Source organism: Nothobranchius furzeri, chromosome 11, assembly GCF_043380555.1.
Source record: "Nothobranchius furzeri strain GRZ-AD chromosome 11, NfurGRZ-RIMD1, whole genome shotgun sequence".
NCBI classification, from domain to species: Eukaryota; Metazoa; Chordata; class Actinopteri; order Cyprinodontiformes; family Nothobranchiidae; genus Nothobranchius; species Nothobranchius furzeri.
This window is the reverse complement of record NC_091751.1, coordinates 58,039,782-58,056,157: the sequence shown is the minus strand read 5'-3', so window position 1 is coordinate 58,056,157 and position 16,376 is coordinate 58,039,782. Positions and strand designations below refer to the sequence as shown.

Below are 16,376 nucleotides of genomic sequence, written 5' to 3'. Positions count from 1 at the left end.
TAACCCCGGGCTAGAATTACTTCCCGAGAGTACTGCGTTTACTGCAACAAAATAAATTTAATCCAAACATTTTCTAAAACAGAAATAATGGAGGATCGCTTACAGATCGTGCGTCCTACTTTTTGTACTTCTCGCAGCATAGTGCGTCTGTTGGTTTTTATCTAGACCCCAGAGCCTCATAATCGGACTAGTTTACAGTCGTGCGGCGCATGGATTACAGTGATCATTATGCAGCGAGTCTGGCGGAGTAATCTACAGTTGTTAAGGTACTGACAGCAAGTGTCGACAGCTCACCAAACTGTAAATTCAGTTCTTCTACAAATTAATAGCTGGTGTCTTTTCTGCGCTCATCCAGAATCACAAGCAAGCAAGGAATAGACCAAGACCATGGAAAGGAAAAGGTGGGACTTTTAAACATGCTGTCGCCGACTTGTTGAAACATCGATTAAAGGCACGCAGCGCGTGCAGACGTGCGTTGTGTTGTTAAAACACTACAAAGTAAACATGTCTGGTTTATTTGTTTACTCTGTTGTTTTGTTTGGTTAGCGTAGTTTTAGAGCTTCTTCAGTTTGTTGCATACGGGAGCTAATCGGTTTAAATATTCACAAATGCAGAACAGCACACCGGACGCTGCTAGCTTGATTAGCTAGCTAAGTTTCATTGTTTACACACGCTTGACTTGGAGCGCGCAGGGCCCCGGTTTTACGCTATGTTTAGTTACCCCCAGGTTTTGTGTCCTGACATAAGTTCCTGTTCCGTTAATTCTTTGTTTTTAAATTGTTTTAAATGTACTTATTAGATTAAGTTGTCTATTTTAATCACGAATGACTGAAAATTAAAATAATCTTGAAACTGGGAAATTATTTTAGCGATGATAGTTTAACATTTCAGTGTCAGGTGTAACGCTTGTTACAATAAAAAAAATACAGGAGCTGCGTCAAACATCGAGGTTTTACCATGAAGCACAAAAAATAATGGGTGATAATCTTGATTCGTCGCAAATTTAGGCAAGGGAGATTATAGCACATTTCATACATTGGAACAATTCCATGTGCTTTCTATTAGAGAGAATAGCATGAGCATTAAAGGCAACGTGACAGCACAATAACTATTTTTAATTGATCTGACTAAGTTAAATACACAAAATCAATTCAAGAATCAGTTAAAAAAAACAAAGTTAAAGGGTGAGCAGTTACAGTGCAGAAGGTGTAGCGTAAGAAATATTCATGCAAAGGCTGATGAACACATGAAAGTCTTCCATTTTTATTTAAAAGTTACCAGAGTTGGGGCAGATTTGAATTTTATGATTATGCTGATTCCATCTGTGTGCAGCATAGTAGCTAAAAGCAGCGTTACCCTGTTTGGTTCTGACCCAGAGTTCTACAAGCTGACTGATCCTTATGGATCTCAGAGTCCTTCCAGGTGTATACAGTTGAATGATTTATAAACTAGCAGTAGTACTTTGAAATCAATTCTGTAGTTTACTGGTAATCAATCAATCAAAGCTTTATTTATAAAGCACCTTCCGCAACCCTATCAGGAAGCCCAAGGCGCTGAACATGGTACAAGAGAAAGTTAAATATGGTGAATTACCAGTGTAGACAAGTAAGAACAGGAGTGATGTGCTCAACTCTCTTGGTTCTTGTCAAGGCTCTAGCAGCAGCATTCTGAAGCTGCAGTTTCTTCACAGCTTTTTTGGGCAGACCAACCAAAAGACCATTGCCATTGTCCAGATATGATCTGGACACAAGATCTCTGAATTTTGCTATTTGATGAAGATGATAAAACACTGATCTAGTTATAGCCTTAATGTGACCTGTGAAGCTCAGGTCTGAATCAATTATGACACAGATTTCTAACCTGGGTCTTTGTCTTCATTCCTCTGAAGCCGAGTGGAGCAATAACTTCCATCCTATCCTTCTTCTTTATAAAGACAATAATTTCAGTCTTGTCTTTGTTTAACTGGAAGAGGTTTGACTGCATCCAGTCATAATAATCTCCAAAAACGGACAGCGTGAGTCTAGGGGACCACAGTCACTAGATGATAGAGGTAGGTAGCTCTGGGTGTTATTTGCATAACTATGACAGGCAATGCAGTTATTTTGTATGACCTGACCCAGTGGGAGCATGTAGGGCAGTCGACCAAGGAATGAGCCATGAGGGACCCCACCTGTCATGGTGATCAGATTTGATTTGCGATCTCCAATAGAGACAACATAACCCCTGTCTTCAAGATATGAGTGGAACCAACTATAGACTGCGATTGAAAGTCCCACCCAGTTTACGAGCCTGTCAAGAAAGAGGTTGTGAAAATGAATGGCTAATCTGATTTTTATGATTTTCTTATTAAAAAAGGATGCAAACTCAGTACACTTAGTTTGGGAAAGGAATCAGGGGTCAACTGTGTTGGGAGATTAGTTAACCTCTCAACAGTAGCAAATAGAACACGGGAATTGTTAATATTAAGCATGTTTCCATTACCAGAATTCCAGGGTAGTTCGTGGGATGGGGAACTATAGGATATCCCAGTCCTCTCAGCTGTTGTGTCTCCATTCAAATTCAGCACTTTCACAACTTGGACAGACGTCAGCGTATCACGACTGCAGTGAGTGATGTCACTGATCAGCCCCAAAAAGCGCCCAAAGTAACATTAATAAATTAAAAGCATTTATTTTATAGAAATATGTCATAATTAAAACCATTCAGAGGACAAGAGCAGCTCTGAGTTATGTGAGACAAGCCCTGTTAATTCTGTGGGGGAATTTTCCCATTTTTTCCAACACCTGTGAGGGAATTCCACCAAGTTTTCTGGTGTCTGGACTCTGGAGTTGGATTTTAAATGCGATCGGTGCCTTTTTTTTTTCTTTTGCTTTCATTCTGCTTCACCAGCTACTCTTCTAATTTTACTGCTGCTGGTTGTTTTGGACGCCTACTGATGTCATTTCCTACTGAGGTACAACCAATCAGTGTGAGTTAACTTGAGGTTCCACTCAGTTACCCCACCGGGCCATTCAGAGTACCTACTCCAGAGCAAGTACTCAAAAGGTTCCTGAAAAAGGCTTGATAAAAGGCTGTTCGGGCGGCCCGGTCAGATGGAGACATGCGCAAGTCGGGAGGTTCCTGTAAAGCTACCCTGACGTTCTTGTAGTGGAAACATGCCTATTATCACTAATGGCTTGGGGGGGGGGGGGGGGGGGGGCTTGTCTTGCCATTGCTTAAAGGGGTCATATCATGCAAAATTCACTCTTTTGAGTTTTTTTTTTAACCATGTGATGTTGTTTCCTCTTCAAACAACCCTCAAACCTGTTTTTGGCTGCATTCTCACATTTTCCTAGCCTGGCAAGCCAGACTAAATAAATGTATCATTCTTTGCAAAGCAAGAATTTGGTCTAGTTCACTAGGCTATCAGCTGCAAATTTTGAGTTTTACTTTGAGTGAAAACTACTTGCATCACCAGACATTTCTCCTCTCTCAGAAGCTGGTGGTCTTGGTTCTGAAACCCGGGTATTTTGACAAATTACGTCTGCATCAGAGACAAAGTACTGCCGTAAAAACCATGCATCTTGTCTACAAAGACGCACAAAATGCTCACCACGGGATTTGTATGTTAGGTGACTATAGTTTTGTTACAAACTTGGTATTCCAGTAGCTTGAGTGCCAGACTGGCACGTAGGTTTGCGCAGGTTTGCCTTCTGGTCATGGAAGTAGCATGTTTTTTCTTCTTTTTTTAAGCTACATTTCCCTTATTATTGTTTTCAGCCCTTTATTGGTGAACTGATTAAAATATGAGGACTAATCTTTCTTTTCTACTTTCTTTGTTTAATTAGCCAGTGTGAGTCCTTGTGAGGTGAGCAAAGGAAATGAACTAAAATGCTTCTTGAAAATGACCAGATTCAAAGATCTTAAGAGACAAAGAAATGTTTTGCAGAAAATAATTAAACTAAAATATAAAAAAAATTAAATATGCTTCAGCTGGCTAAATAAATTACTGGCCACACAGAGAGTTGAACCAGCATCTGCACATGGCAAAACAAGAGAAAAGGCAGTTGCTTAAACCACTGGACTACCAAAAGTATGTGTGTTTGGTTGGAGCGGGAGTGGGCGGAGTTTACCTGAAACAAACCATTTCATTTTCGGGTATAAAATTCAGGCTGACCAAAAATAGTTCATATTTAGTATAAATGACATCTCAATAGTGCCAACAGTAATATCTTACCATTTTTTGTGCCTACCTTTGCTCTCACAGATTTATAATAGCATGGCTCCTTTAATTTAGAAATGTGAGTGTGAAGCTGCATTCTGATAGCCTAGTGAACTAGACCAAATTCTTGCTTTGCAAAGTTTGGTCTAGGCATGCTCCATTGGAACCTCAGCAGCTCCTACCAGGACTCTGGCTAGCCAATCACAGCTCTCTAGAGAGGTTTCAAACACATAAAGAGCTGTGATTGGTCCATAATGGTAGGCCAATCATAGTGCTCTATCTGCTTAGTGAACAAATCACAGAGCTTTATCCGCTTTGTGGGCCAATCAGGGCACTCTATGTGCCTGGTGGGTGGGATGATGCAACAGAGTGAAACAAGAGTATGTCACATTCATTGTCCAATAGCATGCGGAGATCATTTGAAAGACAACGGTAGAACCCGCCCCACAACCGAGAGCCGTCAATGGAGCGTGGCCAGACTAAATAATACATTTATTTAGTCTGGCTTGCCAGGCTAGCATTCTGAAGGTTTCATAGTGATCTGGTTGGTTACTTTTTCTCCATTTACGCTCATCTTTCCTGCATTCTCTTTTCTGGCTGGTAACTGGAGTGGAGGTTTTTGTTTACCAGAAATGTTTGACCTTTTCAGGTGCAATGGTGTCAGGGTCTTCAAGAGTTTTACATTAGAAATTATTTGGCAGAGATGGGGAATTGTGGCATCAACAAGTCATCCCCATGCTGAGTTTCTCTTCAATTCAGCAACTAAACCAGGTGATTTCAGCCTGCACCGTGAACAAACCTTGTTCAGTTGCTGAGCAGAACAAAATCACGGCATGGAGTTGACTTGTTGAGGTCACAGTTCCCATCTCTGTGATTTCGAAGTGAATCCACAAAGCTGGTTGTTAGACTTGTTCATGAGTTCTATAAAAACTGATGCAGTCTGATCACTCAGATACCTTTTTTTGAGAGCAACTGAGTTGTGATTTTATTTCTATTAAAGAGACACTTTCAGACATAACTATAACTTTTTCCTTCCAGTGTAAAATAAAAATAATGTTGTAAACCTACATGGAGTAGGTGTTTTACTCAATAGTGTTAAAGGAAAGTTTACAACTTTAAATTCTGAGTTCTGAGAAGCAAAAATAAAACTTCTCAAAACACGGTGACAGTAACTACCTCAAAAGAATAACCATTCCACTTGTGTGACAGTATTTTCCCTGTTCTATTTTTAGTTTACCTGTCAAGCGTATTCTCAACAAGCCCCAGATATTCCGCAGCGATCATCGCCCTGATGTGAATACCAATAACTCCAGAGGTGGACGATCCCCCCAGACCAAAGCCCAACGGAGTCGGCACAAGCATCTCTATGACACAAACCATCAGATCAGGGTGAGGCGTGGATTTTGGAGTCATTTTAACTTTTGTATTATTCCAGCTATTTATGGTGTCTTTAAAATAAACATAACATGTTGAGGGCTTATCACAAGGAGTACAAGCCCTTAGGCAAATGCTGCGGTGTTGTTGGGTTTTTACACTGGTTAACTTTTCCATCAGGCAGTTTTTATGCTCTGTTACACACACACACACACATGCACACACAGTTCTATATAAATAACAATCTGATGCATTGTTCATATTTACAAAATATTGTTTTAAACTGCCAGTTTATTTATTTTTTGAGGATTCAGTCATTTTGAGACGGCAGAAATTTGCTCTCCTTTTGAGTAGCCGTTGGGTCCTTTTCTCCCTTAAATATCCTCCTTAGTTCTTCAAACTGAGATCCTTCAGATTGTTGTTTACTGCAGGGGGCTTCTGCCATTAGCTCTCATAACCCCGCCCAGGCTATTCCTTTTTAAATGAGACAAATGAAAGCTAATTAATGAAATAAAGATTAAAGTAGAAAAAACAAACAATTTTATAAAAGCCCTCAGAAACTCTCCAATCTTAAGGTTGTACAGTCCTCTCCTCATGGTGTCCCACATGTCCTCCTAAACAAAGTCATAAAATTATCATGAGACTGGTTTGTTCATTCACTATTACCTACATAATAAAAGGCCTTATCCTTCTTCCTAGTGGTGCATTTACAACCTAAACAGTTGTAGTTTTATATTTGTTGTCAGAGCATTTGTTGGCAATTAAATATTTGCATTGCTCCTGTTAGCTTTCTCAGAGACGTAATACAGTCAGGTCCATAAATATTGGGACATCGACACAATGCTAACATTTTTGGCTCTATACACCACCACAATGGATATCAAATGAAACGAACAAGATGTTCTTTAACTGCAGACTGTCAGCTTTCATTTGAGGGTATTTACATCCAAATCAGGTGAACGGTGTAGGAATTACAACAGTTTGCATATGTGCCTCCCACATGTTAAGGGACCAAAAGTAATGGGACAATTGGCTTCTCAGCTGTTCCATGGCCTGGTGTGTGTTATTCCCTCATTATTCCAATTACAATGAGCAGATAAAAGGTCCAGAGTTCATTACAAGTGTGCTATTTGCTTTTGGAATCTGTTGCTGTCAACTGTCAAGATGAGATCCAAAGAGCTGTCACTATCAGTGAAGCAAGCCATCATTAGGCTGAAAAAACAAAAGAAACCTATCAGAGTGATAGCAAAAACATTAGGCGTGGCCAAAACAACAGTTTGGAACATTCTCAAAAAGAAGGAACGCACCGGTGAGCTCAGCAACACCAAAAGACCCGGAAGACCACGGAAAACAACTGTGGTGGATGACCGAAGAATCCTCTCCCTGGTGAAGAAAACACCCTTCACAACAGTTGGCCAGATCAAGAACACTCTCCAGGAGGTAGGTGTATCTGTGTCAAAGCCAACAAGAGAAGACTCCACCAGTGTGAATACAGAGGGTTCACCACAAGATGTAAACCATTGGTGAGCCCCAAAAACAGGAAGGCCAGATTAGAGTTTGTCGAACAACATCTAAAAAAGCCTTCACAGTTCTGGAACAACATCCTATGGACAGATGAGACCAAGACCAACTTGTACCAGAGTGATGGGAAGAGAAGAGTATGGAGACGGAAAGGACCTGCTCATGATCCTAAGCATACCACCTCATCAGTGAAGCATGGTGCTGGAAGTGTCATGGCGTGGGCATGTATGGCTGCCAGTGGAACAGGTTCTCTTGTATTTATTGATGATGTGACTGCTGACAAAACTGAAGGGAAAATGCTCCAGGAACAAGCGGGAACTGAAGACTGTTGCAGTAGAGGCCTAGCAGAGCATCACCAGGGATGAAACCCAACATCTGGTGATGTCTATGTGTTCCAGACTTCAGGCTGTAATTGACTGCAAAGGATTTGCAAGCAAGTATTGAAATGTATACGTTTGATTTATGGTTCTTATTCTGTCCCGTTACTTTTTGCCCCTTAACAAGTGGGAGGCACATAAGCAAACTGTTGTAATTCCTACACCGTTCACCTGATTCGGATGTAAATACCCTCAAATGAAAGCTGACAGTCTGCAGTTAAAGCACATCTTGTTCGTTTAATTTGATATCCATTGTGGTGGTGTATAGAGCCAAAAATGTTAGCATTGTGTCGATGTCCCAATATTTGTGGACCTGACAGTATACTGTGTTGCTGTCTCCATCGCTGCTAAACCTCCCCTGAAGACATTGTTTTATGATTCACTGCTGAGCGTAGCATCAGAAACGCCTCACAAAACACACTCAATTACAGTCTGTTTTCTCTGTTGGTAAACTCAGCTGCATGCTCACACTTATTCAAGCACTATAATAATCTCTGTTCATTGTGATGTTTATATAGCATCCTCACATTTACTCCAGTTAAAGGGCTCAATGCTAAACACTAGCAACAGGGCACAACCTGAAGCATGTACTTCTCACTAATGTTTTATCCTTTAGCTTTGTGTGGTGCAGAAGAGCTAATGAAAGCTTATAGGGTTTTACCTGTCGCTGATGGTGTTGTCTCTCCTGCAGCCTAAGCCTGATTTAAACACAACACTACCAGTTCGACAGACAGCATCTATCTTCAAACAGCCTGTGACCAAGGTAACAAACCACCCCAACAACAAAGTCAAGACCGACCCTCAGAAAGCAGTGGATCAACCAAAACAAGTAAGTCAGAGGCTAAGCACACGTCTCATTTTCAGATTAATTTGCGTTCCTAAACCGTTCTCTCCGATGTGGTCTTTTTGGTCTGTTTGCCTTGTTTGATAGTTGTTCTGGGAGAGGAAGTTGAGTGGGTTAAATGCATTCGATATAGCAGAAGAACTGGTGAAAACCATGGATCTTCCCAAAGGCCTACAGGGTGAGGAGAACGTTACAAACACCCCCAGCAGATGGAGATGAAAATGAGAATTTTTACCAAGCTGACTCTTTGTATTTTTTAAGGTGTTGGGCCGGCATGCTCAGACAAAACCCTGCTCTCTGCCATTGCCAGTGCCCTGCACACCAACCCAGCTCCCATCACCGGGCAGCTCACGTCTGCTGTGGAGAAAAACCCCGGAGTGTGGCTGAACACGGCTCAGCCGCTCTGCAAAGCCTTCGTGGTGACTGATGATGACATCAGGTAAAGCTGATCTGCACAGAGGACAGCTGATTTTACACTGCATGCAGGTTTTAAACGAATGGACAGTAAATTTAAGGTGCTGATCTGTCAAACTTGATGTAGGCTTAAGCGGTATCCAAATTTTAATACCGTCCAGCTTCCTCCACATTTTACCACGGTGTACGGTGTTACCGGGACCAATTTAAAATTGATGGCATAAGCCTCAAGGGGAAGTACCAAACTGTTGGTTTGGGCCTTTACCGTTCAGAAACTGAATAAGAAACATTACTAAAAGAATAACAACATAACACACATAATATTAACAACTTAATAAAAGCACAGTTTATAAAATGATTTTTCGCCTGAAAAACCAGCATGTTTACCTTTTCCGGCTTCGACGTAGGACGTTGTGGACCGACTGCTGAAAACTAGCTTCAATGAGCTTGTGGCACAGACATACGGGTACTTTAGGGCTAGTCGCAACATCTAGGGAAGGCTGACTGCATATTGTCCACCAGAAAAGCGGGTTGACGTCTCCTTTAATAACAAGCATCAGAAGTCTGCTATTTCAGCTATGGCTCGCTCCTCTGCGGTTCGTTCAGGGTCTGTTTCTTTCGCCGTCATCTTTTGTTTGGCACAAATTACCTCATCAGTGTTTACCGGCTCTCGTTTAAAGTTTACTTTGAACCAGAAATACTGTCACATGATGACATCAAGTTTAGAAACTTTATGGAACTTTTATTCAAGTAAAACTGAAAATTCAACCACACATCCATTTTATACATTAAAGGTCTTTATTTCTCTTCTTTATTTATTTTTATCTTTGTCTCCTACATGCATTGTTTTTTTATGACCACATTGGGAACTGACATGATGCTATTTTTTAACAGCAGCTGTATACGGTACTACCGCAATATCGCCCAAGCCTAGCATGATGTAGTCGTATTTAAGAGTCAGGTGGCTAGTTCTCAACCAGACCTCTCTCCTGTAAGGAGATGGTTTATGTGACGGTGTGTTTTATTGTAAGGATGTAAAGAATACAGAATTTTCATCCGTCTGCTTCAGAGCTAACGGATACTGAGATGTTTTTATGACGAGGGCTGCCACAAACGACTATTTTAATAGTCGACTAATCGTGTCGTTCTTGAAAGTGTAGCTTATTGCACAGGATGCTCCAATATACCCATTGTTAGCTTCAAGTGTGAGGTGTGTGCCATCTCATAATAAAAACATGATTATAGCTTATCAAACTGCTTTTAATTAACTTTGTAACTTATCATTACAAATGCTACACAGTCAAATAGAGGTAGGCACCTAAAACTGTACGGCACCAAAAATAAACTATACACAGAAATGACTTGTACTCACAAATGTATCCAGCTAAAATAGTCTTTTTTGGCTTTGTAATAAATTTGTCCATTCAAGAGGAGGAACTTTTTTTTATTTTAACACTGAAACGTAGTAGGATAAAAGACTCGGGTTGCGAATGACCACAGTCACCAATTCTTGTCTCAGAACTGTGTGTACTGAAACTAATTTCCCTCTGGGATTAATAAAGTATATTTGAATTGAATTGAATACACGTTTGTAACATTAGAGCAAATACATGACATACATACGTGTTCTAAAGGTAATACAATCTCTTATCACTACTGTTGTTGCTACACCTGTGAATACAAGTAACTTTGTTGTTTTTAGCACCCCTAGTGTCCATTTAGTAGAAACAAAAGCAAAACTCATTACCCCGCTCTGTGAAATGTCTTCCCAGCCCTCAATAGCATCTACAGGAGAGATTCGTCACAAAATCAAACATATCAGATGTGTTCATGATCTAAAACATGCAGGAAACGTGTTGGAAGCAGACTGCAGTGTCAGGTATGTCAGCTAAACAGCGGCTCGCCACACTGAAGTTGCAAGTGTGATGTTCTGGCCACAGAGGGCGGTGGGTCTGAGTGACTTTTCATTAACCCTGTTAAGGGTCATTTTAGCACATACTGGCTCAAGAAAAAGGTTTAAAAATGTGAAAATGTTGTATCCCTTTAAATAACCTAACTGTCCAACACGAAACAGAGCAACAAAACTAATTTTAAGTAACAAAAATAAACTCTATGTAAATTATTTAGACTTAACTATTTACAGGTAAACAACTTAGAAATGCTAAGATTACCACACAATAACATTTGTAGAGTCTGCTTGAAAAGATATTTTGCTTTGCATAGTCCACACACTCTTCATTTGAATTGTCAATATTGGTAAAATGTGTCCAAATATGCCTGCATTTCCTGCTTTAATTCATGTCCTCGCCTTTCTCCTCATCCTCCTCCTCCTGCTGCTCTTTGAGTTTACACCAGTGCCTGTCTGTATGCCCCGCTCCTCCCCTTCCCCTCCTGCTCGCTGCAGACACAGATACTAAGCACAGGCGCCCTTCTAGGAGTTGACCAATCACGTGCGGCTTAAACACGGAGAGAGAATGGGAGAGGGAGGAAGGAAAAAAACAGACTCCGATTCGGCTCCTCAGATAAAGATCGGTCATTTCTAAGAGCCATTGCGTTTGCGAACGACACATCACTACTTTGCTGGTTCTTCTGTTTTCCTCCCCAGCACGTACCACATTGTAAGCCAGTAAAATATATCTTCCTTAAACAAGAAACAAGTAACTCTACTTGGTTCAGTAAAGTTGTGGGTGAAAAAAAAAGTAACTTATAAAGTTGCCGCACGAGTGCTACTTTTAAAAATAGTTAATCGCACAGAGTTGTTTTTTTTTCATCGCACTTGCGACATATATGTCGCACTGTACAGCCCTGAAATGATGTCTCATGCTCCCTGAGCCACCCTTTCTTTTTTTTTTCGTGTCCTGTCTGGCTGTGAAGCAAAAAGAATTAATGTCTGAATGCTGGTGACAAGCCTTACAGATTTACTCTCAGGTGGAGCATCAAAGCGTCTGCTTTTAATGTCACACCTGATACTTAAAGGGACTTTTACGGAGTTTTGAATTTTTATGCTCGCGATTGCCCCCTCAAGCAAAAAGCGTAACGGCAGCTTCAATAGTAGGCTCGTGCACGAGGCGTGCATGCTGTACGCGCACACTCCTTAACGAAAATAACAGCTGACAGTCAGCTCTGTGTGTGTGTGTGTGGCCCGGAGGACAGTGGACAGGAGAACGCGCAGCTAATTAATTAAATAATTTTGTTCTGTACCTTTCTCTTCAGCACAGCCGACAAAGGTTTAAGATGGGTCAGTCCGTCAGCTTCACAGAGCTTCCCTTCCCTTGTTTGAAAAATTGTTCCAAAATGAAAGTTGCTCATTCTGAGCAGAATCGTGACACAAAACTGTCAACGTCAGGGTGATTTGCATATGTGTGCACCATGCTGTGAACGTACAGTGTGACTGTCTCTGCGACAGCTCTTTGAGCCATGTCACAACCAAATCAGCCTCAAAAAGTCTTCAAGCACTATTTGAAAACCTCCGACTCCCGTCTGCAATCAACCAATAAAAACACACCTTTGGGATGCTGCAGCAAAAGACTCCGCCTCTCTGAGCTTCAGTTTCAATTTATGTTTAAAATGCAGATTATAAACTACACTCCAGTTTTTATTTTTATTATTAGCCCAAGTTAAACCGGAGTTGTACTAAAATAATGAAACTACATTTTTTAGACCATCAGATGAATTGTGAAAAGGAGATGAGCTCGCGAACATAAAAACTAAAACACAAAAACGTGTGATCCCTTTGCTGTTGGTGGAAATTTCACATATTCAACTGATGAGGATGGTTCAGTAGCGTTTTGCTGCAGAGGGACAGAGAAAGCCCCGCAACAGCGGGTGTGAGCTGTCACACGGAGTGGAGCTGTGGAGCAGTGAGACAGAACTCACTGCAAAAGTTATATTGCAGCGATCTGTGACAGATTGTTACTTCTCTGTAGTTTAGTGGGTTATTGTGTATAAAGGAGGATAAGGATGAATGACCAGCTCCACTTTTTAGCTGGAAGATGGGAAAATGAGACTCGCAGCAGAAGTCTGACGCCAAAGCGAGGGTTTTATAAACGAAGCTTCCTCTTTGAAAAAAAAAAGAGTTGGATCATGAACTGACACTAAAAAGAAGTGTTTTCATTTTTTCAGCTTTGTTTTGGTTGGCAGGCTGCTTAGTGACGCATGCGTTGGGAGGTGCGCTCATGACCTTGCGTGTCCTGCTGGAGAGAGACGTCGTGCAATCTACCTCGCTGAAATCTAGCGCCGTATAGTGTGACACCTCTCTGGGATTCTCACAGTGTGACACGAACGATCCTGTGCGATGGCCAAAAATCGCTCAGTGTGATCCCGGCTTTAGATGTGTTCTCTGATTGATGCATGCCAATGATCTGGCCCTTCTCACACAGGCTAACATCTTCTCCACGACCACCAGGTGTGTCTTTCCACAGTGGTTTAGGTAATGAGAAACAAATGATTGCACCAGTTGGGGTTAAATTACCTGTTGCCAGCTGAAAGATTATCACCCATGCAGTAATTATCCAATAGGAGGTTCCTACCTATTTGCTTAGTTAAATCCAGGTGGAGACTTTTTTTGGCCGAGCAGTCCCACGGCAGTTTGCTTTGGTGGACACAGCTTCCTTTTTCTTTGATGAGCATTCATTCGGCGACTAATAAGGGAGACACTTAGCTGGTCAGCAACAAAAACACAGGGCCAAAATAAGTTGGGCTGACCTAGTTTACCTGTCTGTAGGACAGCTGGCAGGTCACTCTCAGTCCCGCTGTCTGGGATTACTTCTGTGTCCTCATTTTTAAAAAGTGTGTAATTAGCTCAGAAGATCTTACAGGATTGTGGTCAATCACAGTAAAGACTTGTTTGTTCCTGTCCCCTGGGAGGTGGTGGTAGGTAGGTACTCAGTGTAATGCTGTTCTCAAAGTAAATGATGGAAACATCTTTAACTCTTAATTTCACATTGAATAAAAAGTATTAGTAACCTGTTGGATTTCAGGAATGATTGGCTGAACAGTTTGGAGTTTTATAGTTTTTGCTATTCCTGATTTTATTGTAGTTGTAATTATGGATGCGGGATATCTGTATTGGCTGATATTGGTTCATATTTTAACACATAGATGAATAAAACTGGGCTGATATTAAGAACTCGTATTTATTTCCATCTTGTTTGCATCTGTTTGTCAGGAGGGGGTGGGCCATATGTGTGATGCAATGAAGGAGTGGGGGTGTGTAACTGAAGCAGAGATGCAATGAAAGTGGTGTGGTCACCGTTGCACGTTTTCAAAAGTTTAGGGTATGGGTGCCATTTCCTGGTCCTGGAGGGCCATTATACAGCATGTTTTAGTTGTTTTCCTGTTTCAACATACCTGTTTTCAGTCATCAGGTGATTAATGGGCATCTACAGAGTTTGATGAGCTGCTGAGCAGGTGGTTTAACCACTTGATCAAGTGTGTTGAAGCAGAAAAACAACTGGGTAATATAACACATAATAGTTGTAAATATCACGTATTAGCCATCACAGCAGCATTCAAATCTGTCATCAAAATCAGCCCAACTTTTAATAGCATTGCATCTCTAGTTAGAAGTATTACAATGTATTTTTTGTTTTGATTTTCAGTGATTAGGCCCCTTTCCACTATCAGAACTTCTGTGTAATTTTACCAAATCTTCATGCTATGTGTGTCTCCATTTCCCCGGGCCGGCCAGAATCGACCACTTTCTTGGCCATTTCAGTAACCAAAAGTGTACTTGCCTATGTGTGTAGCTGTGAATGGTGCTGTCGAGGTGTTGGGCGGGATTTTTGGTTAACTCATGCAGATTGGTTGGAACTCAATAGGAAATATTAGCAGCAGATGTCACCAAACAATATGAATTTGTAAAATTTGAAGAGTTGATGGTGGAGCAGAATGGAAGAAAAAGAAGATGAGCGTTGATGCGGCTGTAAAGTCACCAGTTCCAAACTCCAAATGCTAAAAATTGCAGCAGAAATCTACCAACAGTACCAGAATGTACACTCTTATTGTGTCTCTTACTGAGCGCCTTAAAAAAAAACATGTTTCTTCTGGTCATTGAACACCACTTTTTACATCACACAATTGCTCTCTAAACGTGTTCCCTTAACGCCGTCAAAGATGGTGTACTTAAACAGAGAAGATGTCACAATGTAAATTAGCATTCATGGGCTCACCCATCTTGACTTGCAACGGGGAAGGCTGTTGTTGGTTTAGCGTCCAGGAAACGGCAGAAAACGTCTTGCTAGCAGAAGCTAACCATTAGCATTAGCAACTCCACAACATAGCAGAACTCCTCAAGGCTCTTGTTTTCTGTGTAGATGTGGAATAAACAGATGGTTCACGTATACAAGCAGTAACAAACCGTTCTATCAACCAGATCATCAGTAGTTATTTAACATGATACACTTGATCATGTAGAGGCTTTTAAACCAGAACAAATCACCATGGTACCTTATGCTCAGCACATAACCTCCGGTCTCTGAGGGTGTTGGGTGGGAAAGAAAATTCATTTGAAACTTTTAAGCCACAAGAGGCATCATATAAGTAGCTGCTGCTGTGTTTGTCCTTGTGCGTGTACCTCAGGAAGCAGGAGGACCTGGTACAGAATGTGAGGCAACGGCTCGAGGAGGCCCTGATGGCGGATTCTTTGGCTTACATGGAGGACGCCGCTGTCGACGCTGCAGATGACAAAGCCGAGAAAAAGGATGAGCAGCTGGAAAAGGAGGAATTATAGCTGAGGAGGTAAACGGGGAAAACAGCAGCACTGACTCTAAAACGAACATCCTTTGAGTCATCAACATTCACTTTGCCTCTGAATTAAACCGGCTTCTCGTCTTTCTCACAGGTGTGCGGAACATGAAGTGTGCTGGTAAACTCTTCCAGATATTTAAATAAAGGTTCCATTTTACATTCAAATGCTGATTAAAAAGGACTTTAAAATGAGACTTTCTGGAGACTTTTCTAACATAAACAAAGACCGTAGTCTTTATTGTTATATATTTTTACACTTGCTAGTGTAATCCTTAAAGGGTGCTTTTAAGTTTCACTTTTTATTTTACCTCTGCTAACGTAAGGCAGCTGTGGAAGGTGCTCAGTACAATGCAGTGTTACAGTTAGTTACCAGCTGTTCAAGCTCAATACTGAAGATGCAAACCTCACATGCGTGAATGAGTGTTGTCATGTTTATGTTTGTTGTGTGTTTTATACTTCTGTTCTCCCAGATTGTGTTGCTTTTTATTTACTGACACTGTTCGTAGTTGTGTCACATGGAGTGTGTTTGAACACAAGCTGCAGTATTTCTATATGAACACGGCAATTACGTGGCTGTGGATAAACATCTCGGTTTTACAGTTCATTTACAATAATTTGAGTTTACAAAGCTTGAGTCTTCATATTTGTGTTGTTCTAATTTGCCAACTACATTTGAGTTTTAACTTTAACATTAACGTATCTGTAACCTCAGACAATAACAAATGCTGTACTTCTTTACATATGATGTTTGTGTACCACTGTTACTGTAAAATAAACAAATTCCCTTTATAATTTGTGATCAAGAGTTTTCTTCTTGTGCTTATAATTCTTCAGAATGGGTTTAAATATTACAAATCTTCTCCGTTCTGGTTCCCAGAAGCATTTGGAGCATTTTGAA

The 16,376-nt window shown here is 40.9% G+C and overlaps 1 protein-coding gene across 1 annotated transcript; it reads left to right on the top strand.

Moving 5' to 3' along the window:
* Positions 1-237: 237 nt before the first annotated feature.
* LOC107384146 (methyl-CpG-binding domain protein 3) lies at positions 238-16,270 on the top strand. The gene is made up of 7 exons (XM_015957232.3): positions 238-401; positions 5,434-5,590; positions 8,165-8,302; positions 8,405-8,495; positions 8,579-8,756; positions 15,311-15,469; positions 15,573-16,270. The coding sequence occupies exons 1-6, from the start codon at positions 388-390 to the stop codon at positions 15,459-15,461; spliced, it is 729 nt and encodes a 242-aa protein (XP_015812718.1). The 5' UTR covers positions 238-387; the 3' UTR covers positions 15,462-15,469; positions 15,573-16,270.
* Positions 16,271-16,376: the final 106 nt, after the last annotated feature.

Bases quoted from the DNA above. Each gene is read 5' to 3' on its own strand.
- LOC107384146 (XM_015957232.3), top strand. The intron at 8,303-8,404 runs GTAAGTCAGAGG...CTTGTTTGATAG, and splicing joins CAGTGGATCAACCAAAACAA to TTGTTCTGGGAGAGGAAGTT. The intron at 8,757-15,310 runs GTAAAGCTGATC...CGTGTACCTCAG, and splicing joins GTGACTGATGATGACATCAG to GAAGCAGGAGGACCTGGTAC.